The 26,682-nt window shown below is 38.9% G+C and overlaps 1 protein-coding gene across 8 annotated transcripts in view; it reads right to left on the reverse strand.

The window, feature by feature from the left end:
- KALRN (kalirin RhoGEF kinase) overlaps positions 1-26,682 on the reverse strand; it is a 607,994-nt gene that overhangs the window by 277,826 nt on the left and 303,486 nt on the right. For all 8 annotated transcript variants that reach the window (XM_067473328.1, XM_067473327.1, XM_060774943.2 and 5 more), the window contains exons 6-7: positions 12,083-12,205; positions 3,686-3,877 (exon numbers count right to left, since the gene is read on the reverse strand). In XM_067473328.1, coding sequence (XP_067329429.1) covers positions 3,686-3,877; positions 12,083-12,205 — 315 coding nt within the window. The remainder of the gene's footprint in view (positions 1-3,685; positions 3,878-12,082; positions 12,206-26,682) is intronic.

The following is a 26,682-nucleotide window of genomic DNA, read 5'->3' on the forward strand; positions in this document are numbered from 1 at the left end:
TCTGTGGGCCGTGGACCACCAGTGGGCCACAAGGACGAAAATCTGGTCCACGAGTATCCTTCCTCTATATTTCTTTTATTTTATTCATTTTATTTCCACTTCTTTCACACTGCCTGCCACTCCTTCCCTGTCGCTGACCATGGCTTATGTTCTCTATAAGAAACTAGAGCTGATGTGGTCTAGCCAATGCCATTTTCTTAATCAGCACCCCAAACCAAATCTAAAGTTGACAAAAAAACTTATTTGTAACCCTTCTGGTACTAATGTTGGAGAGTGGTTCCTGATCAAGTGGTCCCTGGTCAAAGTGGTCCCTGGTCAAAAAAAGGTTGGGAACCACTGGGTTAGAGCAAGATGCTAGGGACAGATACAGTCAGGGGAGGGGTAGAGAAATGCTAAAAGCTAGAAATAAAAAGAGACAGGAAGTGAGTTTTGACTGGAGTTGAACATGTGGAAAGAGTTGAGGAAGAAGAGTTACTTTATTTGAACTGTTACATTATAATGTTTATGGAGCCAACAGCAAGCTAGATGCTTAACGTATTTGTCATACATTAAATATTTACTGTATTTTAATAACATTTTCTACATCTCTGGTTATTTTTTTTTATTAAGATTGAATAAAGAGAAATAGTCGTTCATTACCAGGCCAAATCCAATGACCAACTTATCTGCTTGTCTGTTATAGTGCTACCTGGACTCAGATCCAGTAAGGGATTTTGGACGTAAAAGGCCAGGTTGAGTGATAAAGTGTGTGTGTGTGTGTGTGTGTGTGTGTTACAGAACAGGAGATACTCAGTATTGCAACAACAGTATTTTCTCTTCTTTTTTGTTGTAAGTGCTGCTTAAATAACAATCAAAGACCTTTTTAATTTGAATGTGGCAGACTAATAGGACTAATCTTCCTTTGGACAGGTGATGAAAGCACAGAGGTATAATGACTCATTTATTATGCCAGCTCATAGATTGGAGGTCATAGCTAAGTTCCATCAGGACTTGAGAAATTCCCCCAAACGCTATTTACTTGAGCCCAAATAATTTCACACAAAATGTCCACTTTCTGGACACTACCATGGCATTACATCACCGACTATAAACACCCTTGTATCTCAGAAAGCTACAGATTTGCCACATTTACTTACATACTTTCAACTTCTACTCAGGGTACATGACAAAATCGATTGCCTACAGCCAAGTCTTACAAAACAGCCAAACAGACACATAAGACTCACAACACAAGCATTTACATCAGGTGAATGTGAAAAAAACAACAACTTTGAACATAAAAAATCAACAGAGCCAACCTGGAGGGAAAAAACAGAAGAGAGAGAGCAACAGAATAAAGCAACAAAAATGCTACATTTTGTCACCTACAGTTTCCAACTTAAAGCACACAAATGCATCATTGGCTGTTTACCATTCATCCTATGAACTCAGAAAAGTTACTTTTTGAACAGCTAATATTATCACCCAACTAACTTTTCCAAGCTGTGTTCCTTAGAGTTGCCATAGTTAACAGGCATTGATTACTGTACTCACTATTTTTTTCCAAAACCTATAGTTTTCATCACGTATGGTGCTGTGTGTGCAAAAATAATGCCCCCTTTCTGCTCAAAATCAACTGCCAGGGAATTTCTTAGGGTGATTCAATTCTTAACAGCAGAAAGGGAAAATAATTATACCCATTATCACCTCCCCCATATAAACTCCTTCAATATACAAATGATAAACCTTAAAACGCAACCCAGGTCTGACAAATACAATCTTTAGTTAAAGGCTTTCTTTACCACCTTCTGGAAACTCACCAGGAAAGGGGCAGCTCTTAATTCTTCCAAAAGGGAGTTCCAAAGTGCCACTGCTTGCCCTGAGAAGGAGCCTTGAGAGGGCCCATGTGGAGAAAATTGTCTGCTTGCATTACTTCAATACTTGCCCCAGTATATATAAGGGTACATGGTGTTCTAGGTAGCCTGGACCAAAATCATTTAGGGCTTTATAGGTAAGAACCAGCACCTTGAATTAGGCTCAGAAACTAATAGGCAGCCAGTGGAGCTGTCTCAGTAACGGCATAGTATGTTCCCCGAGATCAGCTCCCTTTAGAAGCCTGGCTGTTGATCTTTGTACAAACTGTAGTTTCCAAGAACTCTTCAAGGGCAGACCTATGCAGAGAGAGTTGCAATAGTCTAATCTGGATGTAACAATCACATGTATCACTATGCCCAGGGGTGATCTCTCTCGGAATGGGCACAGTTAGCACACAAGCTTTAGTTGTGAATAAGCCGACCTAGTCACCACCACCACCAGGGCTTCCAGGTTTAAGTCCAGAATGACCAGCAACCTGCATACCTGAGATTTCAAGGGGGGTGTAACCAAAGAAGAAGAAGAAGAAGAAGAAGAAGAAGAAGGGGAGGAGGAGGGGGGAAGGAGGAGGAGGAGGAGGAGGAGGAGGAGGAGGAGGATGGACTAGAGGGGTCTATGATCTGATCTATCAGGACTTTTCTTTTGTTCTTATTTTAATGTACTTCTAAAATTAGTTGCAATTTCCAAATCTCATGCACATTTCATTTTTAGAAAACCCATCCCCAAACTTATCTATGTATTTATCCAAGTATACAGTATAAATGTATCCATGCCATTGTCTCACTAGCCTACTTATTTATTTATTTTCTTCATTTGCAATATTTGTATACCACCCTTCTCAACCCCGAAGGGAACTCAGGGCGGTTCACAGTGTTGGCAACAATTCAATGCCATCAATAAAAACAGTATAAAACATCAAAATTGACCCTCCCCTGATAAAACATTAAACATTATTAAACACAGCACATATCACACAAAGACATATCTGTTGTCCAAAGACAGTCCTGGGTCATTGCACTTTCAACTTTCACTTTAAATATTCCTACAATGGGCCAAACGCTTCATGTAGGTTCCACAGCCAGCATCTTTTTTGTTCAAAATCTAATTGGGTTGCTGTGAGTTTACCACATTCCAGTAGCCTTCTCTCCTGATGTTTCGCCTGCATCTGTGGCTTGCATCTTCAAAGGTCTGTTGGAGGTGAGGCAAGTGGAGTGTATATATATCTGTGGCATGTCCAAGGTGTGAGAAAGAATCCTTGTTTGTGTAAAACAAGTGTGAATGTTGCAATTAGCAAGCTTGAATAGCATTGAGTAGCCATGAAGCCGAAAAGACAATTGGTGAGGGTAGCTGGCTGATGTTACCTGAAGGCATCCTCTGTTTGGGAGGTGTTAACTGGCAATTTGATTGTTTGCTGTCTGGAGGTCTCCTGTTTTTGAGTGATGTTCCTTATTTACTATCTTGATTCTGGTAATTTTTAAATAGTGATAACCAGATTTTGTTCATTTTTATGGTTTCATTTTCATGGTTGTCTTTTGCACTGTTTAATTTTTACTGTTTTATATTTGTCCTTTTGTTTTTGTGCTATATCTTCTGGTTCAACACTATAGATGTGCAAAACATTATACAGCATCAATGAATTACTCCAGGAACAAACAGAAGGCTTTAGCACCTAATTGCTGAGCTGATGTATCCATCCATATTTCCAACATATTAAAAAAGAAAAAAACCATGACATACCAATTCAATTAATGGTGTTGATAATTACCTTAACCAGACAAATACCCCAAAGCCCCCAGAGGGCAGAGATTGATCAGACCCATTAAAAATTACACACCTGTTCAGCCTTCTGGTGAAAGACAGCAGACATGGCTAGGATGGTGCTGCGCTCATCCAGTGCTGCAGCAAAGCTTTTCCACTCTTGATCTAACTGTGTAGATATCTGCTTAATTTGCTGAGAAGCATAATGGCCAGCCTCTGAAAGCCTTGATGCGACCGACATGATGCGATTTATATTCACATAGGCATTCTGGGAAGAAAATAATTACATATGAGAATCATAATCTCTGGCACTCTTTACAAACTTATGATAAGAAAAAAGAAACTTGGAAAGACAGGTAACAGTCCACATACACAACAGAAACAAACAGCATTGGAGAGAATTTCACAGCAAAGACATAAGGTATGCATCTCACTGTACAATTTAACCCTGCACAGTTGTGTCGGTATGTTATTTTAGACAGGGGAGAAACTGCAACCTGTGGGTTACATTGGCCCTCCAGGGAAATTACTGTGGCTCTAAGACCCCTACTAACCACCAATTTTTAGGTGACAATTTCCTCCATGCCTGTAAATTGTTACTTCTGGAGACTCTCACAAGACTTTTAAGAGTACAGATCTATTCCTCCACCCATTAAAATTGTCCACAACTGTATAAATGAGAAGTCACTTCTAGTTTTGTTTTCAGATGTGAGTAGTTGTTGATTTGGGGAGAGATGCAGATAACCAAATGAGGTGTAAGGACAAAAAAGGGAATACAATTGATTATCACAGCTAAGCTGGCCTCTTTCTCCCCCCCTCCCCCAAATCTCCTGAAACATTTGCTCATTCTGAACAGAAAAAGGTGACACACAAACTGGCAATCACATTTGATTTTCACCTCGATTCATCACAGTGGCATCTCTGGGCCCATCCTCTGTTTGGATATCAGCTAGCATGTCAATGATTTAAATCAAGATATTGCTTTCTAAGATCTACAGAGATACTTGCAGGAACATCTCAGCAAGTGAGAGTCCAAAAATGGCAGGAAAAACCCAGAACCTCTATCAGTGGCTAATACTTGATGAGAAACTCCCTCCTGGGCACAAAGAAGAATGGGTGACTTGGAAGGCACTGAACAGACTGTGCTGTGAGACCACAAGATGCAGAGCTAACCTTAAGAAATGGGGCTACAAAGTGGAGTCCATGACATGCAAGTGTGGAGAAAGCAAACCACAGACCACTTACAACAATGCAGCCTGTGCCCTGCCACATGCACAATGGAGGACCTTCTTACAGCCACACTAGAGGCACTCCAAATGGCCAGTTTCTGGTCAAAGGAAATCTAATATACAGTAATTCTAAGTTTTTAACTTAGTTTGTGTTTCTTTTAAAATACATTATAAATGTACCCTCAATTCACTTCTGACATGATAAATAAATCACAGCTCTGTGAAAGTTCCAAGTTGAAATCATTTCATTACAGCTCAACAGGATGACACCCATAAACAATTGTGCTTTTGTTCTACTATGATTGGCAAGGCTCCTATCAGACCCTTCCAGCCAATGTAGATGTTAAGAGACAACCAGGCATCCTTTACCACTTGAGGGGATCCCTCTTGTAAATAACTGCTAAATGCACATCAGGCAGACAAGAATAAAGTCATCGGTCTGTACGGCATTGGGTTTATGTGCTGCATAGATCAACTCAGAACTTCAAAACACCTCCTCAGAGTAACTTTTGATACATGTTAAAGACATCTACTTTCACAAAGATCCACCATTCGAATCAAGTATATTGAGGTGGAAAAGAAAGCGAGAGAGAGTATTCTTCATGATAATTATATAGTATCCATTTGGGATCCAGCATCTTAGTGAAAATAGTGCTGTTCGGTTGCCTTTTTCAACTCTTTCTCTTCACTGAAGATAAGATCACTCTGAATTTACTTTGTGGAGTCAAAAAGGCCCTAACTAGAAGTTCATGCCCATTTACTAAAAATGAAGTCAAAGCTTTGATCTTTCAGGTAATTCTCACTCTTGAAACTCTATCCATTAACTGTAAAAAATCTTAGAAAAACATTATAATGGTGCTATCCGTAGGGATACCAAGGTGCTTGTATATAAAGCCATTGTCCTCCCAACCCTGCTATACCTGTGAAATGTGGACTGTCTACAGACGTCATATGCAATTCCTGGAATGATTCCATCAGCGCTGCCTCCAAAAAATCCTGCAAATCTCTTGGGATGTCAGCGTGCTGGAAGAAGCAAAGACCACCAGCATTGAAGTGATGGTCCTTCACCATCAACTCCGCTGGACTGGCCACATTGTCCGAATGCCCAATCACCATCTCCCAATGCAGTTGCTCTACTCTGAACTCAAGAATGGGAAAAGAGATTTAAAGATGGGCTTAAAGCCAACCCAAAAACTGTGGCATAGACTCTGAGAACTGTGAAGCTCTGGCCCATGAGTGCTCTAACTGGAGGTCAGCTGTGACCAACAGTGCTGAAGAATTCAAAGAGGCACCAATGGAGGGCGAAAGGGAGAAATGTGCCAAGAGAAAGGCATGTCAAGCCAACCCTGACCAGGAGTGCCTTCCATCTGGAAACCGATGTCGTCACTGTGGGAGCACATGCGGATCATGAATAGGGCTCCACAGCCACCTATGGACCCACCACCAAGACACCCCATCTGGAAGACAATCATCCTCAAGCTACGAGGGATCGCCTAAGTAATGGTGCTATCTTTAACAAATGTATGACCTGATCTCTTCTTTAACTGAAGTGCATGGTTCTGGCCCTACATACGGTTCTGGCCCTACATACCTATCCGAACGTATCTCGGCCTATCAGCCCACCAGGACCCTAAGATCTTCAGGAGAAGCCCTTCTCTCCATCCCGCCTGCTTCACAAGTGCGGCTTGCGGGAACGAGAGATAGGGTCTTTTCTGTGGTGGCCCCCCGGCTTTGGAATGCCCTCCCTACTGAAATAAGATCAGCTACCTCGCTAATGGCATTTCGGAAAAAACTGAAAACTTGGATGTTCGAGCAAGTTTTCAACTAATTCCGATGTGATGATGTTTTGATCATGGACTAGCAATCAAGGATAACAAATTGGATTATGACTTTAACTATGAGATGTTCCGGTCTGTATTGGTGGCCCAATACTATGTATGTATATGTATGTATTTTTATATTTTATTTTATATTTTTAAAGTGAATATTGTATTTTTAAATATGTTGTAAACCGCAATGAGTCGCCGCACAGGCTGAGATATTAGCGGTATACAAGTGTACTAAATAAATAAATAAATAAATAAATAAAAATGTTGTTTTGGTGTAATAAGAACAGCATATAGAAATTACAAATTGTACTTCAGAATAAAATCATTGGGGGTCATTGTGATATGTTTCTTACTCATTTCAATTCTAGAAAGAGAGAAAATTGCCTTACTCTTTAACAATTAGTAACTTAACAAGGGCGGGTTGGTGTGGCTTATGTGGGGAAACAGCTTGGCGCATTTCTCTGAAGTCATGACTCACCCTTCCAAGGGATCACATACAAAGCATAAACCAATTTCAGTGAAGCAGTTTTGAATAGCTTCAATTAGAGCAAGCAGCATGTTCACTGGGCTCTTCCAATATAAATCAGCAATCAGAGTGATTTGTCCTCATTTAAATAGGACAATACCACTTGGTTCAAGAAATGTAATGAGATTAATGGAATTACTGAATCAGACTTTAAAGACAGTTCTTTCTTTTAATAGAACAGGTTTTTAAAAATCATGTGAAATGTTACTGTCAGTTTAGTTTGTGCTATATGGTGTTTATTTAATTTACCATTATAATAGCCATATGAAATAAATTTTATTACTATTTCTATATTCTCAATAAACATCTCACAATGACTTATTGAAAACTTCCATCTCTGATTTCAATTGTCCAAATCCAGCATGTGCAATCTACATGCTGTATCTACTATAGCAGAATTTAAAAAGACTGTGATATGCTGAAGCAAGAGTTTGCATCCATGCCAATGTTGTACTTAGTACAGCTGTAAAGAGTTAGGGTCATTTTGTTGTCATTGCATGGTGTCACTCTGGTCTCTGTGTTACCCTGTTTGCTTTCTGGTTTAATTTGAATAGTTTATACAATTAATTTTGGAATTAATGTGCTATCTGAAGCACTTTTAAGTTCATGTTTGTTTCTTCCCTTCCACGTTCTTGATGACAGCCAATAAATATGCATGTTGAGTTAACTTCAGTGCAAAACAGAATGCTGATGTGATGTCATGCTACAATGAGATATTTTATACACACACACACAAATATATGTGTGTGTGTGTTGTTGTTGTTGTTTATTCGTTCGATCGCTTTTGACTCTTCATGACCTTATGGACCAGCCCATGCCAGAGCTCCCTGTTGGCTGTGGCCACCCCCAGCTTCAGAGTCAAGCCAGGCACTTCAAGGATAACATCCATCTACCTTGGCCGGCCCCTCTCCTTTTTCCTTTCTTTTTCCCCAGCATCATTGCCTTCTCTAAGCTTTCCTGTCTTCTCATTATGTGGCCAAAGTAGGTACTTCATCTTTGCCTCTAATATCCTTCCCTCCAATGAGCAGTCAGGCTTTATTTTCTGAAGTATGGACTGGTTGGATCTTCTCGCGGTCCAAGGCACTCTCAGAATTTTCCTCCAACACCACAGTTCAAAAGCATCTATCTTCCTTTGCTCAGCCTTCCTTATGGTCCAGCTCACATCTACAGATTACTAAAGGGAATACCATTGCTTAACTATGCAGATCTTCATTGCCAGTGTGATGTCTCTACTCTTCACTATTTTATCGAGATTAGTCATTGCTCTCCTCCCAAGAAGTAAACGTCTTCTGATTTCCTGGCTGCAGTCTGTGTCTGCAGTAATCTTTGCACCTAGAAATACAAAGCCTGTCACTGCCTCCATGTTTTCTCCCTCTATTTGCCAGTTATCAATGAGTCTGGTTGCCATATTCTTGTTTGTTTAAATATTTAACTGCAACCTAGCTTTTGTACTTTCTTCTTTCACCTGGGCTAGAAGGCTACTTCGCTCCTCCTTGCTTTCAGCCATCAAAGTGGTATCATCTGCATAATATACACACTTGGGGAGCAGGAGCATAATGACACAATGGACTGAGAACTGACTACATGGCAGTTAGAAAACAAAATATGGAAGAATAGTAGCTTGTTGGTGCGACTTTGAACATCTCCCTTACTCAGACAGGGATACTTTTGTCAACCTGGCCTTTTCAACATTTTGAGCAAATTTCTGAATGATGTTACAGTTAGGAAGAGTGGAAGTGAATGAGGTCCTTCAGTGATACTCATTCAAAAGGAATACCTCACAATGATGATGTACTGATGGGGGACTAGAAGGGAGAAAAGGAACACAAATTGGTAATTCTCACATTTTACTTTTAAAAAAATACCATAAGTAAATCTGATGTGAATGACCCTTTCTTAACAACCTGTTTGGAGGGTCAAATTCAATGTAAAAAAATTGCCTCTGAGAAGGCAATTTAGTAATACGCAGGCATAGAGGGTTTCTGAACTCAGTCTTTTGATTTGACTGCTGTATCTCAATCCTGTTGCTGTGGCATTTTTGTACTTTTTCTGATATCTAGATACAGGGATGACTTAACCTTCAGCAATGAGAGATGTGTTCTGAAATAAATCACAAGCAATAGCTGGCCCACACAGTTACCATTCCCAACGTGTACTTTGTGCACAAGGAGACTTCTTGAATTAAGATTTTAAAACCACATGGCTTTCATGTGATGGAAAAGGGTTTATTTTGTGTAAAGCCGGCATCCATCATAGAGTATATATCTTTAGCCACTCTTGGGTGATTTCTAGAGAAAACAATATTTTAAATGTCAATCGGGAAAAATGAAAATTCCTTCAAAAACACTCTTCATCTGCTAAGAAATTTGATTATTTGGATTTTGGTTATTTTAAACATTCATATTTTTTCTTCCTGTATTTTATTTTTTCTTACATCCAATAAAATTATAAAGTTACCTATAAAAGGAGAAGGTGAGGCATTCTGGATTCCAGTATACCTCAGCAAAACTTACAAGCAGACTGTGGGATAATAATTTTGTCTTGTCCTGATAATCACATTTTGTGAAAAGTCTGTGAGACGTAATTGTCCAAAATTATGATAATGAATGTAACAGTTGGACCAAACCTATAAAATCTATGGTGAAGCAGATGGAAAAGGAACGTGTAGAAAAATAGTGTGTAGAAAACAGGAAGGAAGAAAATGTTTAGAGAAGTACACAATGCCATTTTTCTTTAACAGTTTTTCATGTGTTGTTGTTACAATGAAAGGAAAGATAATTGGAAAGTAGTTAATACCCCGTAGGGACTGCAGCTCATCTGTAGCTGTTACTAGCATACATGCTGCGTAAAACTAGGCAATACTGATCAATATGCAGGTAGTGATGGTCCTCAGTGAAAATCAGATGTTAAATATTCAAAGCAATACTCAAGAATAATAGTCTTATGTGTGTGAAGAGCCAGTACATAAAGTTTCTCTCCCATGGAGCTCCCCAATCCCACTGTTTATGGCTCTCTGAGTTTGTATGTATTCAACAAAAAGGCTTGCAGATGACAAGTCAAGGGATCTAGATGAAACAATACAGTGGAGGTTGGTGGCTAACATCTCAGTGGGGCAATGCATTCACCCAAGGTTGCATTGTGAACTATAAAGGAAATACCTAAAGTGCTGAATCTGTTTTGTTGACAGATTGAGAACATTGGATGCCTTCTCTAAAATCCAGAGTGGATTCATCACCTCGCCAAAATGAAAGCTCTAAATTGTTACTGAACAAAAGTATTTCCTCTTCAGTTACTTAGCAAATCAAATGGAAGGTGATGATATTATGAAGGTTGACACAAACTCTTCTATAATGCTACAATATGGATTCTTAACTGGCCAGAGTCTTGAAAGACCACTTCTTGGGTCTACAAGCAAAGCACAGTCAGCTATCCATATTTGCAGGTTTGACTTTTGTGAATTCAGTTATTTGTGGATTTGATTAAAATGTCCTCTCTAGGTCTTTTACCTCCACATTTGCAGGTGCCCTGTACCCTTAACCTCAGTGAATGTTGGAGACTGACTATGTACTTCAGTTTGGTGAAACACTGCCAAGTGAGTAACAGGTAGTAGAAATGAATGAAGACAAACTTAGGAAATTATTAACTTTATGGCACTAACCTAAGATTACAAAGAAAACCAGCAGCACACACTGGCTCGATTCTGTGCCTACCACATAATGGAGGATATTTGCTAGTTACCAAGTCATTTTGTTTTCAACTGTAACTATTGGCTCTGATATATGTTGCCAAGTATGATGAGTATTTAATGAATTCCAAATTAAGTAGAACTTGGCATCCCATTCAGCATTCAGACACTGAATATATTCAGTGGAATTATGCTCAGCGGTTCATAATAATTAGAACTAGCAATGTTTTAGAGCACAACTACTATTATGAAACATAACATGTTTTTGTTCTACTTATCCCCAAATAACTAAGCAGCCTACATTTCCCCAGAAGATGACAGTAATACATTACAATGTCACAATTCTTGACCTAAAGGGAAATTAAATCAAACACACAGGAGAACTTTTACCCTATGTTAACTTCTGCTATTTTTGAGACTGTTAAAAAAATTACACCTTGGATGTGGGAAATATCAAATTTCAGCATTGCCTTACAATTTAAAATATTTTCACTTCTGTGGTAGAATTGTTGAATCCACGTAGATGCAATGCTAAGTTGTGATGGGAGATCTTTTTGACAGGATTCAATGAGCCAGTGACACACAGAAATTGGGAAAAGTGTTTCCCAATCTTATTTCTATGTGTAATGAATACAATGCCTGAAATTTGGGTTGATGTAGATTTTTCCTGCAGCATTGCTACATCTTTCCCATTTTCATTTGAATGTCAAGAAACCCTGATAAGAAGACAGCATGAATACATCAAAACCAAAGTGACCTTTTATTTGAAATGCATACGTCAGCTACAAGTTAACTATGCTCTAATTGCACAATTGATTATCTGGCAAAACAACCAATTCTATCTGTACTGGATGCTTTGCTTAGAGGTCCCTTTTTAGGATATAGGATGTTGAAATAATAGTAAAGTATGAAACGATTTTAATAAGAAGCATTGAGCTTTGTTTTTATTGGTTCTGATTAAGAGTATTGTGCTTTAATTGCCCCACTTGTTTTTAAATAAAGGGAATTCTCAGCTATCAAACTCAGAAGAGACAACACAATATTTGGCAGGGAAAAAAAGTGCTGCTGCCAAATAATTGATCCAATGTTTGTCTCTCACCAAGTCACAAGGCATTTCCGTCATCTTTTAACTGATGTTTCCTCCCTAGTCATTTTCTCATCTCTGTCCCACACATGCCCTCAGATAAAAACTTTATATACTCACCATGGAATTCATAGCAAAGTGGTTATGCTGCGTCTGTAAATCTAGGGCATGTTGGTAGCTCACCCCAATTTCAGTGTGACTCTGCAGAAACAACTCTTTATTGTGGCTGATCCAGTCAAACATCTGGAAAAGAATAGAAATGTCATGAATAACAGTAAGGAGAAAAACCCAGCATGGTTAGAGTTGCAAAAGGGGTAGTAGAAGAACAATGACACTGAGACAGAACTTGAGACATGCCTGTTTAATAAATGGCAAAAATGATGACTTGTCTTGGATTTCTTACATGTAGAAGTCATTTGAGATTTCTGTCACATGGCTGCAAATTCCTCCATAGTGCTCAGTCATTTATGTTTGATATGACTCGAACAAAACTTACACAAAGTGGGTAAGTAGATAAAGCTATTCAGAGACATTTATTAACCAATTAATAAGTTCACTCTAAAATGTGTGGGAAGTTAAAAAAGAACTATAGTGTAAAGCTGATGAATAAAATTACTCTACTAGGTTTTGCAGGGAATAACGGGGAAGATTGCAGACAGAACACGTTTGGAGACTGGGATTTATTTGAGATCCACGTTTCAGGGTTGTAAGTCATGTTGTTATGCTGTTTAGAACTCATAAGTTGGTTACTGTTGTTCTGTAGCTCAAAGTAATAAGCTCTTAAAGTTTTACCATCTTGTTAAGTAGCTACATGGTAGATGTAAGCATTTTTCAAAACAAAGTTAAGCCATTTAAGAAAGCAAGAGTTACATGACAATAAGCTTGGAAAATAAACAGTAAATCTAGAACATATACAAGTAACATATTGAAAATTAACTTAAAGGTGAGCAATAGGAAAACAAAAAATGATTGGTTGTTTTCTTTCTTGTTTTCACAGTAAGTATTCTGGAAGAACAACAAACAATGTTTGGATAAACCATGGCTCTTTGTAGAACTTTGCAGAATTATTTTGGACTGTTTTAGACTCATTCAATAGCGTTATGTATTTTTATTTCTTCTTATTTTAGAATTATTTGCCAAAGTATATTGGCCAGAAAGTTGTCACATTCATACATTGGTAGCCAGCACTCTCTGATCTGGTCTTCATTATTTCTAAAGAGTTGCCAAAACCATTCAAGCAAAACAGACTTTCTATGCGAGGTAACGGGGAATTATTAGCACAACTAAAAAAATTGATTTGATTTGGTAAAGTGTTTCACAAGATTTACTCAGCTATTATCTGCGTTTCTTGGTTTAACACAGAACTGATTCCTTTTGTTCTAAGTGTGCCATAAAAGCATGTAAACAATTGGTGAAACAAAGTTGCAGAAAACAAGTTAAGCATACATTAAAGCTTAACATCAAAAAGCTGGAGAGGGAGAGAGAGAGAGAGAGATTTTCTACACTTTTAGTATGTAGATGTGTAGGAGACAGAAAAACAGCAGGTATAGCATTTAACCACTCATAGATTGTCTATTTGCCTCTGATTCTTAAGCTAATGTGATGGATCAGCAAGTGCTGTTTTCCCCAATGCACCAGTGACTAGCACCATATTTGCAGTCACTGGTTACAGCGCTTTCCTTCCTTCCTGAAAATCTGTCACGGACTGGGAGCCAACAGATCTCAGACAAGAACTAGTTCACTACTTTGCAGCATTAACAACAGCATTGATGTTTTCTCTGCATCAACAGAACAGAAAGTGCTGGAGTTTCCATGTCTGCGCCATGATGATTCTGCTATAAGTTTTAGTAAAAACTTTAAAAGAGCTGTTTAAGGCCTGGATCTATTTTGGAAATAGGATTCAAGATAATTCTGTTAAAATTGGGAGAAAAACTCCACAATAGATTCGCCAGGCTACCACGGATGCCCCCAACCATCACCGAGACCATCACTCCAGCCCTACTCCATGATCAGACTTTACTATTCAATGGTAAGTTCAAACACTGCAATCTTTTAAAAAGGCATGTAAATAGCACTTTAAATAGGAGCCCCTGGTGGTATAATGGGTTAAATCCTTGTGCTGGCAGGACTGAAGACCGACAAGTCAGAGGTTCAAATACGGGGAGAGTGCGGATGAGCTCCCTCTGTCAGTGCCAGCTCCCAATGTGGGGACATGAGAGAAGCCTGCCAAAAGGATGGTAAAACATCAAAATATCTGGGCATCCCCTGGGGAACGTTCTTGCAGACGACCAATTCTCTCACACCAGAAGCAACTTGCAGTTTCTGAAGTCACTCCTGACACGAAAAAAGCACTTTAAATGTGAGAAATGTTACAGTAATTGCATATTATTCTGGTTTTCCAGGACTTATTTCCATCACATTCTCAGATTTCATCCAGCAAGTGTTTGAACCAGAAATACTGTACATCCTTCAGCATTTGCTAGGATGTCTATATTCTAGTAAAACCCCAGGAGCCACACTCTGATACCTAATATGATAGTCATCCTTGTTGTAGTCTAAAATGACACTGAGGAAATCTACACAAAGTATGAAAATTAATAACTGACCAACAAAGCTTGTCAATCAGGACTACAACACCTGTGTTAAATTACTACTACTGTGAGTGTTTTTAAAAACTCACCAAGGTAGCTCTTACTAGCTATGATTTCTAAAGGCTTGCCAATCTGTATTGCTGTAACCTTGTAAAATTATGACAAGTTTTTTTTAAAAAAAACATACACAAACAAATTGAGACAGTCAACAACAAATATGTAAAACAAGCAAGTTGACATCCTACATCTCTCACAGACTTGCACGTCTCCACGCATTCATCAAACAACCAGAGGGAGCCATTAATCTTTTATAATTTCCTGGTGATTTTTTAAAAATCTCCTAAATTATTTCACAGATAAATGTCTACCAAAGATGATTATCTCTCTAGCTCATTATCTCTTGTGTTCCATGAATGAAAAGCAAAGGCACACACTGAACAGTACAGCTAAGTGCTACAAAATTACATTTAATTTAGTGAATTATTCCCTCCTGAAAGAATCAAACACACTGTGTGCAGGCTTGCTCCACATAAGGTTCCACTACATTATCCAGCAGGGCCTGAGGCCTCTCTTCAGCTGATAAATACAATATTCATTACCAGAAATCTGACCAAGATGCCCTGCACATTTATTTTCATTTCTGAGCTGGGATCTTGAACTATGTCTTTGCTTGCTCATGTAACCTCTGAGCAGTCGCTTTATTTCATTCTGCTTACAGAATGATTCAGGGAACATACAAACGGTCTACAAGGTCCACTTTGAGAAGAGTTCCAACTTAAATAGTGGGCCAAGTCGCTTGAAGCAAACCCATTACGATTTATGAAAGAGGTGAACAAAAGAGCTAGCCATTTGTTTCCAGACCTGCTGATGAACTCAAGCAGTGCTCACAAGCCTTCAGCAATAACAAATATATCTGACTAATAGCAGAGTAAGATTGTGGATGTTCTCAGTTATTTGCCCTGTAGAACATCCTGTGAAATCTATCCAGTTTACTATTGGCAAAGCTTCAAATATTCATCAAATCAAATTGGGGAGGGGGGGGGGGGAGAAAAGAAAAACCATACCATGTTGACTTTCTGATCTCTGCTATTGACATTAATTTTTCTGAAGGCACTAAGGCTTCCTAGTGGTTATATATTTTGGCAAGGCTATTAATTGTTTCTAAAATTTTGAAGCATCAGAAATAGGCACCATGATGCAAAAATAACAAAGCCTCCCCATCTTTTTTTCAAGTCATTTTTTTTCTCTTCGAAGTTCCCCTTTTTCCAAAAGTAGAATAAAATTTTATTGTTGAAGGCTTCCATAGCTGGAATCACTGGGTTGTTGTGAGTTTTCCAGGCTGCATGGCCATGTTCCAGAAGCATTCTCTCCTGATGTTTTGCCTGCATCTATGGTGGGCATCCTCAGAGGTTCCGAGACCTGACAATCACTGAGGATGCCTGCCATAGATGCAGGCAAAACATCAGGAGAGAATGCTTCTTGAACATGTCCATACAGGCCGGAAAACTCACAACCTAGAATAAAATTCTGATCCATCATATCTTTGTCCTCCCCATAATGTTTTCTACTGTCAGGTTACTAGAATGTTACTCAAAAGTAACTCTGAATGGGGCTTACCTCCAGGGAACTGCACTGAATTGCAATCTTAACCTATAATTCCTTGGGGAAAGCTTCATGTTACTTCTATGTACAGTACAATGCTTAACACAATAAATAGAACTGATAGCTATTGCTGTCACTATTATAAATTGAGTATGTAGTAAAACATTGGATATGGAAACAGGAAAGGAATATTCAGATATCTCAAAACTGTTGTTTTTGTAATCTGTTCTGTTTTGAGGATGCCTAGAGGCCTCCAAGGACCAAACTAGACCTGCACGTGTGTTTATTCAGTACATGCTCCTCAATGCAGCTGTCAAGAAAGTATTTCAGACTAAACAGAGCATGCAAGGGAGGGGACTTTGCCCTCTCCCCTTCCTTACTTTCCTGCACTCTGCTGCTTTGAGAGTCTACTCTCTTCCCTACCCAATTCCAGAATCAAAAAATGGGCCAGCTTTAAGAAAACGTGTTAAAGCATTGGGGACTTGTAAGGTAAATAAAGGGGAAGAGGGATTTTCTATCCTGATCATTGAAATGCCTTTTAAGATACTTTCCAAAATACCTTAGTCTAAAAATGCATGTTAAGATATTTTCTGGGAATAACGGTTGATCCCCAAAGCCAACCTTTATCCCCAGCCTTCCAACCTTCACCCTCCGAAACCCTCAGCAATAACTCAAATGTAGAGCCACAACTATTATTAACACTACAGCATATAATTGCAACTACCCCCATTAGCATACAAAAAATATCCAAGAGAAAAGACAGGGAGGAGAAAATCAGAAGGAAACAAGAGTGTCCAGGGAAGGTAACATTCAACCTGTACAAAGTATTGTGGATATAAGTCTTTAAAAGTCATTTAAAGTTTTTTGTCTTGTGTCATCTCTTAACATTTTATTGGTCTGTTGCAAACTCGCTGCAATAAAATCATACACTGGTTTGGGTTGGACTGGATGCTGCTGCTGACAGGTTTATTGAACAGGACAATTCTTACGATGGCAGCATCACAGAGGCACCATCCATACTTCATGACATTTCCTGAAATTTCCCTAGATTCCAAAGTTATAAATCTTATAACACCTGTCCTGTATATGAACAACTATATCCCTAGTTCTCTGTGTCAGCAATTCGAATCTGTGTTCATTTGCTTGGCCTCCAAGTGTTTAATTATTAATCTACTGATTAGAATTTGAATATTTTGGTTATTAATTCAGTCCACAACATCAATACACCCTTATACATTCAGCTTGGAAAGAAATGTATTCATTTCGTTCATTTCTCTCTAACTCTCTCTGTCCCTTAAAAACCACCAACACACTCTAGCTTTGGAGAAGCCCTTTTCTGTTTCAGACATATCAATTCTGATTTGATTTAGGATTTGGCACACTCTTTAATGTAGTCCTATCATTCATGGCAGCTGCTACTATGCAATCACCAGGCAAAAAGCCCGGCACATTCTGTTCATGTTCAAAGGTTTTCTACCCTGTTGGGACTCTCACAGTAATTTATTCCCCTGGTTTGTGCCTGCGGTTTTCAGATTGGAATTGTCACACCTGCACTGGTTCCTGACCAGAATTTCAAATCCTCCTTTTGCAGTGATCTGAATTCTGAGTTTGAAGTCCACTTCTTTGCTGGAGCCATGACAATGAAGCGGGCTTGAAAAAATTTTCAGGAGGTAATGTTTTCTGCTCAGCATTTCCTCCTAACTATACACTTCCATTTAATGAAATGTTATAACGTAACATGCACTGCCTTCCAAAATAAATACAGTTCAAGTATCCCTTATCTGAAGCTATTCGATTTGGGGAGGGGGAGATTTGGACGACCTGTATTTACATATAAGTACATAATAAGATAACTTGGAGATGGGGCCCAAATCTAAACACACAATTCATGTATGTGTCATATAAACCTAATACACATAGTCCGAAGGCTGTTTTGTACTGTGTTTTAATAATTTGGTGCATGAAACCAAGTTTGTATACACTGAACCACCAGGAAGCAAGTGTCATTATTTCAATCAACCAAAAGGGCAATTTTGTATTTTGGAGGATTTTGAATTTTGAAATTCTGGATAAGGTATGTTCAACCAGTATAATCTTTTCAAAACTGTCTGGAAATCTTGTGCTGAGTACAATAAACAGAAAATCTATCCAAACGTTTAGCCTTAAAAATATTGAAACTTATGTAAGAAGAATACACAACAGCCTATTTACATCCCCCTTGATGACTGCAGGAAATGAGGTACATCGTGTTCCACAGCAATATTCAGGCTATGAGCTATTTTCACAGTGGTACTGGTAGAAGACTATAGAAGGAGACTGCAACTGTGAGTTTAAACACAATTTATGGAGCAGGAAACATAAAGTCATTTGGATTAGTACTGTGTTCCTTTGCTTCAAAAGCTAATTCATGTTCTAAACTTTCCGTTTAATAAGTAATATTATATTATTATAATAGCAAAAAGTTACACACAACACGGTAGTTGAAAAGAAGCTATAAGTTTCTGAACTTTTGTAGGACAGGAAAAAAGACTGGAGAAAAGCCAAAAGTAGCAAGAAAGAATTAGAAAAGTAAGTTCTGATTATTAATTCATATAGCATTTAATAACATGGAGCATGGGAACAGCAGATTTTTTTTGGTCCAGCTTGTTTGTTTGGTTGCTTAGAATTTTTGTTTTGTTTATTGGGTTAATGTTGGGGGGGGGGGTGTTAGGTTTTATTTATTTCTTTGGTTAATTTTATTTATTTGTTTGTTATTTGCCACAGTTGTCAGCCTGTGCACCTTCTTCGTCCTTCCCACGCTACTCTTCTCCTGCCTACTAGACTTCAACAATACACAACTGTTTTCCTGGTTCCAGATAAGAACCAGGGGACAGAACGTGACATGACTATTGTGATATATGCGTGCATGTGTATATGCACCTGTCGCCTCTTATGGTGACCCCATGGATTTCTAGGGTTTCCTCAGACAAGGAATCTTCAGAGCTGGCTTCCTTCCTCTGAAATACAATCTAGTATTCCTTAGTGGTCTCCCATCCATGTACTAATCTATGTTAGGGCATGTAAGAAATCAGTTAGTGCGTGTGTGTTGTAAAATGCAAGGAACAAAGCTGATTGGTTGGGCAACAGTTTCATATTCAGGCTTGAGCTATGAGAAACAGAGAAACAGACAGTTCTTGCTTCATGAGCTGCTGGGAGGAGATTCTCCACATGGACACCCAAAGATCATTTCTATCTCTCTAAAAGGACATTTAGTGAGTCAATGCTACTGATCTCATGATTGTAAATATGTTGTTCTGCTTTAACGAAGAGTAAACTACGTATTCTTTATTGATAATCTGCATGGCATATTTTCTTTCTCTGGCAAGACAGAATGTGGACTGATGATACGTGAACTATCTATGAATTTGCATTCAATTATGCCAATAATCTATGCATTTCCATTCAATCAAATGTTCAGAGGATTGCAGCTATAACGCAATTTGAGGCTATCTAGGGCAGGGGGGGGGGGGACAACGAATCCCACCGCTGCCACCAATATAACGTGATTTAGAGGCTGACCCTATGTTAAATATGTCAATGACCGATGTTGCTTGGTAGGTATGACTGCCACCACCTCAGCTTTTATTGGCCTGAGGAACCAAAGGTGTGAATGTGTGGTAGGTAAGGTGTGTTTGAGCTCTTGGTTCTTCTATTTCTTCTTCACTGGATGACTGGACTTTAAAATGGGTTTGACAGACTTGGTTCTGAGGATTGATAGACTGAGGGATACACCAGTTAAAAGTGAACTAAGAAAGGTTTATTAAACTTTAAACAAACATCGTCTCATATAATGAGAGGTACAGAAGCGTAATTCAGTTGTAGAGACTTAGTTACTCAAACAAGTAGTTCCACTGACAGTAAAGCTTTTATCAACTGTGAGATTCCTTAAACACACTGCTCTATCTTTAGACACAGTATCACTTGAGAACAGATCCCTATCTGTCTCTCCCACAGGGCAAATAAGCTCTCTTATACTTTTCCTCAGTATAAACAGACAAGTCTTTCTGTTACTGATCCTATAAATACAGTACCCTTAGCCCTTGTCTGCTGCTTATTCCCTATTCTAAAGGCTCACTTAAAACTTTATTTCCCTGTCAGATCCCTACTGTAACTTCCTATCTTAACATTTCATCCTTCTGTGTCTGATGTCAAGACACTTCTCCCCCTCTGTCAAGAGCTGACAGCTTATTTCCCTCTCTCAACCGACTCCTCCCCCAATTGCTATACCCAATCAGGAGTCGGCTTGGCTCCTCCTCCTGTCTCTGCCTGCCTTCCAAGATGACAGCTACTGTCATGCAGGCTTCGGCCTTGTCGTCTTAAAGGTAGATTCCACTACAGCAGCCTTTATTTCCCAGTGATGTGTACATAAATGGCTGATTTTAAATGAAGAACCTACTATATGTTACCATCCTTGCAAGTGCAAAACTTGGAAGGGAGGTACAGTAGAGACAATGCAATGAATTACAATACAAACCTATTAGTCATTAGGAATGTAATTCTTTGCTAATTTCCCTCTTGAAAGAAGCAATGAGAAGTTTTGGCAATCTTCTTACTGCAAAACAATCTTCAAAAATTATACTTATGTTTATAGCTGTTTACAGTCTGAGACATCCTGGCAAAATCCATACTTCGGGCATAGAAAGTGCTATTTTCTGCGCAAAACAACAATGGACAATTTTTGCACAGAACTGGAAAGATTCTCTTCAGTCCAGAATTGTTCTCACTGGCGTTTCTCAACATTTGAGAAATAACTTTTTGATAATGTATCAAACATTTTTAAAACTATTTTTCCCATCTCTACTCTTACTGATCAACTTTGGTACGATTACACTCTCAGAAGGAGATCACACTATAATATTTGCACCTAAGCAAATGAATGTATGTTTGCAGAGATAGAAAGACAACAGTCTAGATCAAGACAATTTACCTAGATATTGTTGGACTGCAGCCCTGCCTCCAAGAGAAGGCAATGACCCTGATGTCTGTGGAATAGATCCCTGTGGGCTCCAACCAGCCCTACAAAGTACAGCCAATAATTGAAAATGCTATGGACTACAGTCTGAAAATGTCTAAAGAGGTATACTGTGCTCAGTCCCGACACACAAACTCTGCCTTCTCATCAATAGAAATTAAATCAAAGACCCATCTGGAAAGATCTGGCTAGTTGGCTATTTGAGACACACACCAAGCTTTTTACAGATGGCTGGAAGATACGAAGTTGTTGTTCACAATGCTAATGATACCCAAAGGAATAAGACAACAGTTTGGATAGCTGTTCAGGAAGACAACAGCATCCAATCTCCAGGCCATTTGGCACACCTCTCTTCCAAAGAGCATGTTTAGATTTTACAATCTAGTTAGCAGTCTGAGAGCTGCAAATGATTTGAAAGGAATCTGAACTACTAACTACAAGAATGAGCTTGGGGAAAGACAGCAAATGCATTTCCTTTGAAAGAAGAACATATAAGTAGATTGTAAATGGCTAATTGCCAGTTAACAGTAACATGATGCATCTTAAATACCTTTAGGGATACATTCAACATATGAAGGCCATGAATAAGTTACCTAGGACCTTAGCACAAACAGCAGCAGCTTCCCAGGAGCATCTTTTTCCCTAGTTGAATGACTATGTCTTCTGTCAAACATTAACATCCATACAATAGCTGGAGCACACATTGGCTGGAATCATATTAACAGTGCTTATTTGAGCAGGCCCACTCAATCGATGAGATTTACCTACAATAAAGGTTTACTCTTGTTGAGACTAGCCAAACAGATTTCAGCTATTATGTTCTCCATGTGAATAAACTTTTTAGGACAATTAGGATTTTCCTGCATTGAGTAGATGGAGATTCTCAAGTTGTCCTCCAAGGTGATATTATGGTGGTTACATTTCTAAACCAGTTGCAATAATTATCCTAATGTGAGATATGTCCTCGATGCAGCTATCCCACCGTCCCCTGAGAACAATTAGCACAACACAAACCAATAACATATATTTCTTTTAAATGAAGCTCAGTTACAGAACTGTAGATGTGGCAGGGATACAGGGCTCATCAAGTAGTCAATGCAAGAAATCTACAGTTAAAGCATCTCTGACAGATGGTTGACCAATTGCTGTTTGAAAACCTCAAAGGTTAGACCAACACTTTCCCAAGTAGTCTCTTGAAGAGCTCCTATCTTTGATATTATTGTAATTTGAAACCATATCATCAATTCCCATCCTCTGGAGCAACAGAAAACTAGCATACTGTCTTTCCCACTTGAGAGTTATTCAATACTTAAAGACAAGCATGTAGCCAGGGGGGGAGCTTGAGGGGCTTCAGCCCCCACCCCCCGAAATTCTCATGGTGGTCTGCGAGAAGGCCTTACTGGTGCATTATTTGAACTGTTATGTTTATTCATATCATGATCTGATCACCATACTCAATATATCCCATATGCATGGGGGTATTGGGGTAACGATACAAAAGGTTTGCTAGGGTAGACCCTCCTTCACTCAGACTCAGACTCACCCTCCCCCAAATCAAACTCAGCCCCTCCCGAATCAAAATCCTGGCTACAGGCCTGCTTAAAGATGACTATAATATTACCTCTTCTCTCTTTTCCAGGTTAAATATACACAACTCCCCAACAGTTCTTCATAGGATATGGTTTTCAGACCATCTACCAAGTTTATTATTGCTTTATTATCCCTGCCCCTAATACATAATGTTATCACGCTCCGGCTTCTATTTTTATACGTTGCTGATGGATCATGCCACGGTCTGTTGGGGCACAACACTAGCATACTAATTACTTGCACAATAAGTATAAATGCAGCCAATCTTTCCATAAGAATACAGAAACTGTTGTCTCTCACACTTTTGACTAGTTTGTTGAATAAATGATCATTCAGAGGCTCTGCATTTATTGTGAATAACTGAGAAGTCCAACATAACCACACTGGCATATATTTACACTACAAGTATAGAAGATCTTGGCTCATGTGAGTTATCACTATGAAAAGTGAAGTATCACACCATGGAAATCAAAAGAAGCATAATAATGTGTAGAATATACAATGGGCCATCCTAAAGTTGGGCAAAAGGCATTAAAAACAGCTTTGTCCAGAAGCTCTGGGCCCATGTCTGTTTGCTACCCTTCAGATTGCTCTTGTACTCACAGGTAGACTAATTACTATTAGAGGACACAATCTTTTAGAGCAGAACCAAAAACCCTTTAAAGTAGAATCTTCTCTTATGGTATATAACCAAAAATAATTATGCAAGGCCATGGTTTCAGTTGTTATGACTGAATAACCTGCAATCTCCAATCTGTCAGGAAAACAGAGATTTGCCAGTGCATAAAAACAGCAGAACTTTAAAGATTTTTTTCAGTGCCAAAAAACCCCCTCTTCCATAAAATATGTTTTTGAGTGCATGTTTCATATCATGCACTCCAGAGACAAAAATGAAGTACACTTTGATGGAAATAACATACTTGGTTTACTCACAACTTTCATGTGTTCAGCATACACAGGTACAAAAACGTATTGGTCCAATTTCAAATATCTTTGAGATGGTTTCCTATGCCAGGAGGTCAGGACATCTTTCTTATAACAAAACAGCTATCAACAGGTCACATAGTCAAAAGGAGATAAAAAGAGCACGTCGTCTGCAGCCCCTTTTAATTTCTCAGAAACCATAGAGTAAAGGAAGGTGCACACCAGTACATACATACAGGAAACAGTAAGCAACAAGATCATAGGCAAACAGATTGCTAGAGTGGGCTTGATGAAGGTTGTCATTACTAATGGCTTAGGAACCAGGAGAGTTATGGTTTTCTAAGCATTTTCCCCACAGATGCTAAGATATTATTCCCACCAAAGGGTTATTGTCTATTTTCATGATAAACAAGTTCATTTCTTTCCACAAGGTGGGTAGCAATATACAAAATAAAACAGATGCAATACAGAATACAATTATCATAAACCATTAATCAAGAGAACACGATATTGACAGCAGATCAAATATTTTGTTATAAGTCATAGGTCAGTTAAAATCTTCTAAAAGTAATTTTTGAAATCAGCAAATCAGCATCATTATCTGTGACAGAGCCACAAACTGCTTCATTTTCACTGAAGCAGACTGCCCTACTACAACAATTACCAAGGCTCAATAGCAAGTTATCTAAAAAGATCAAAATGTGAGTTCAGAGAGAGTGAGAGAGGAGGGAGAGCAATGACTGACAAACAAACGTGTGGCCAGAGCATATATATTACATGAACAGAAGTCATTACATTTGCAGCATAGTTTTACTTCCCAAGTACACTTCTATCTCGTCCCAACCTCTCTCTGACTCACTTTATTTACCTGAGTTAGACGATTCCTGTTTTTTTAACTTACAAACATACCTGTGCCTCTAGTGCTGCTAATTCTATCAACCTTTCTCACCACCCCATCATATTTGACTTATTCATCCCAGTAGAACTTATGCCTTCTGGACCCGTCTTACCACAGCACCCACCAGGAAGGGGGAAAAAACATCAATTTGTTTGTCAATTGTATGCTCTTTCAAAAGTAATTGATATATTTTCCCAATGTGTTTGTTTTTTGTCTTCAATAATAAATTCAATTGATTCTCCGACTCTTTTATTCCCCTCTTTTTTTATCTAATCTCCATCTCTGTTGTAGTAACCCCAGGCTGCCTGCTCAGCTGCCATTTCATGAGGCCCTCCTTGTGATTTGTGACAACCACCTTGTTGCTGCATTGAGGTTCACCATTTTGTTTTGTTCTCTGTTGCCTATCTTAGGCTCAGACAACGTAACCTAGCTAGTGCTGCCCAATAACTTTAAACTTTTTGGATCCAGTCTGTGCAACAGATCATTTTACTATTTCAAAACTCAGTCTCCAAAAATGTATGGGTGTTGCTCTGCTGAAAATCCCTTACATCAGTCTTTCTCAACTTGGGGATCGGGACCCCTGTAGGGGTCACAAGGGGATTTCAGAGGGGTCGCCAAAGACCATCAGAAAATTTGTATTTCTGATGTTCTTAGGAAGTGCTTTGGAAGAGAAGGCTGAAGATCTCCCTGCCTGTCCTTCTCTTCCTTTTTGGAAACAGACGGGGAATCCTCCCACCAAAAGCCCTCTCCTGCTGTGATTGGCTGGCCTCTCAGCAAAGGGGAGGGTTGTTTCTGAGACTTCAAGCAGGGAGGGGAGAGCAGGAGTGCTAGTTGCATGGCAGCATGGTGCGCATGTGCAGGTGAGGTGGAGTGTGTGAGGCTGAATGGAGGCTCTGTTGGTCATGGGAGTTCTGTGTGCCAAGTTTAGTTCGATTCCATAGTTGGTGGAGTTCAGAATGCTCTTTGATTGTAGGTTAACTATAAATCCCATCAACTACAACTCCCAACTGACAACATCAATCCTCCCTAACCCCACCAGTATTCAAATTTGGGTGTATCAGGTATTTGTGCCAAATTTGGTCCAGAGAATGAAAATGTGTCCTGTATATCAGATATTGTTTACATTATGATTTATAACAGTAGCAAAATTACAGTTATAAAGTAGCAAAGAAAATAGTTTTATCGTTGGAGGTCACCACAACATGAAGAACTGTATTAAGGGGTTGAGGCATTCGGAAGGTTGAGAAACACTGCCTTTTATGATATGGAGAAATCGGTGTTATTTCCAACCATCCTATGCTGGCTAGAGCTAATGGGATATATATTTTGACAACAACATTTGAGAGCTACATTTTGTCCTCCCCTGCTCTAATCCACTGATTCTTGAGCTATCTGATGTGAAAGACTGGCACATTTCATCCCACTACTGAACTAGGGAGAAAATACTATTACGAGTGGTACTGCACTAAAAGTTTGAAAAACTCTTTCAGTGCTGTTAAAACACTTATTTAAGATATACCTGGATATGTCGAAAGCAACGAAAGTGATTTCTTTAATCACTACCATACTACCTCTTTTTAATGAAGGCTCTTAGTAAGTGAGAAGACATCACTGCCTTTCATGTGTACAGAAGCCTGGCAGGGAGCCTTCAAATAATTTTAGACGGGAAGAAAATTATCTCAAAAGCTGCAATTTAAATAAGCAGAAAATGGGGGTGCAAGCTGTCAAAGTGGTGAAAGACATACATTATTGAAGTGTACTTTTGAGACACATATGCCTTATTTGCAGCATCCTTTATTTCAATATGGATGGGAAAATAGAGCATGTCCTTCCCCCCCCCCCCCCCCCAAACGAAAGAAAAACCATTGGATCTAGAAGTTGCTCAATTTAAAGTTTTTAAGAAAATCAGAAAGTTTTATACATGGTATTTGACTCCGAACAAACTAAGCCATATGTACCCAAATGTCTCAGATAAGTGTTGGAAATGTGGAGAACAAACGGGCACATTCTTCCACATGTGGTGGACGTGCAAAGAAACAACTAAGTTCTGGGCATCTATACATGAAGAAATACAAAAGATATTGAAGAGAAGTTTTAAAAAGAA

Source organism: Anolis sagrei, chromosome 1, assembly GCF_037176765.1.
Source record: "Anolis sagrei isolate rAnoSag1 chromosome 1, rAnoSag1.mat, whole genome shotgun sequence".
Classification (NCBI taxonomy): Eukaryota; Metazoa; Chordata; class Lepidosauria; order Squamata; family Dactyloidae; genus Anolis; species Anolis sagrei.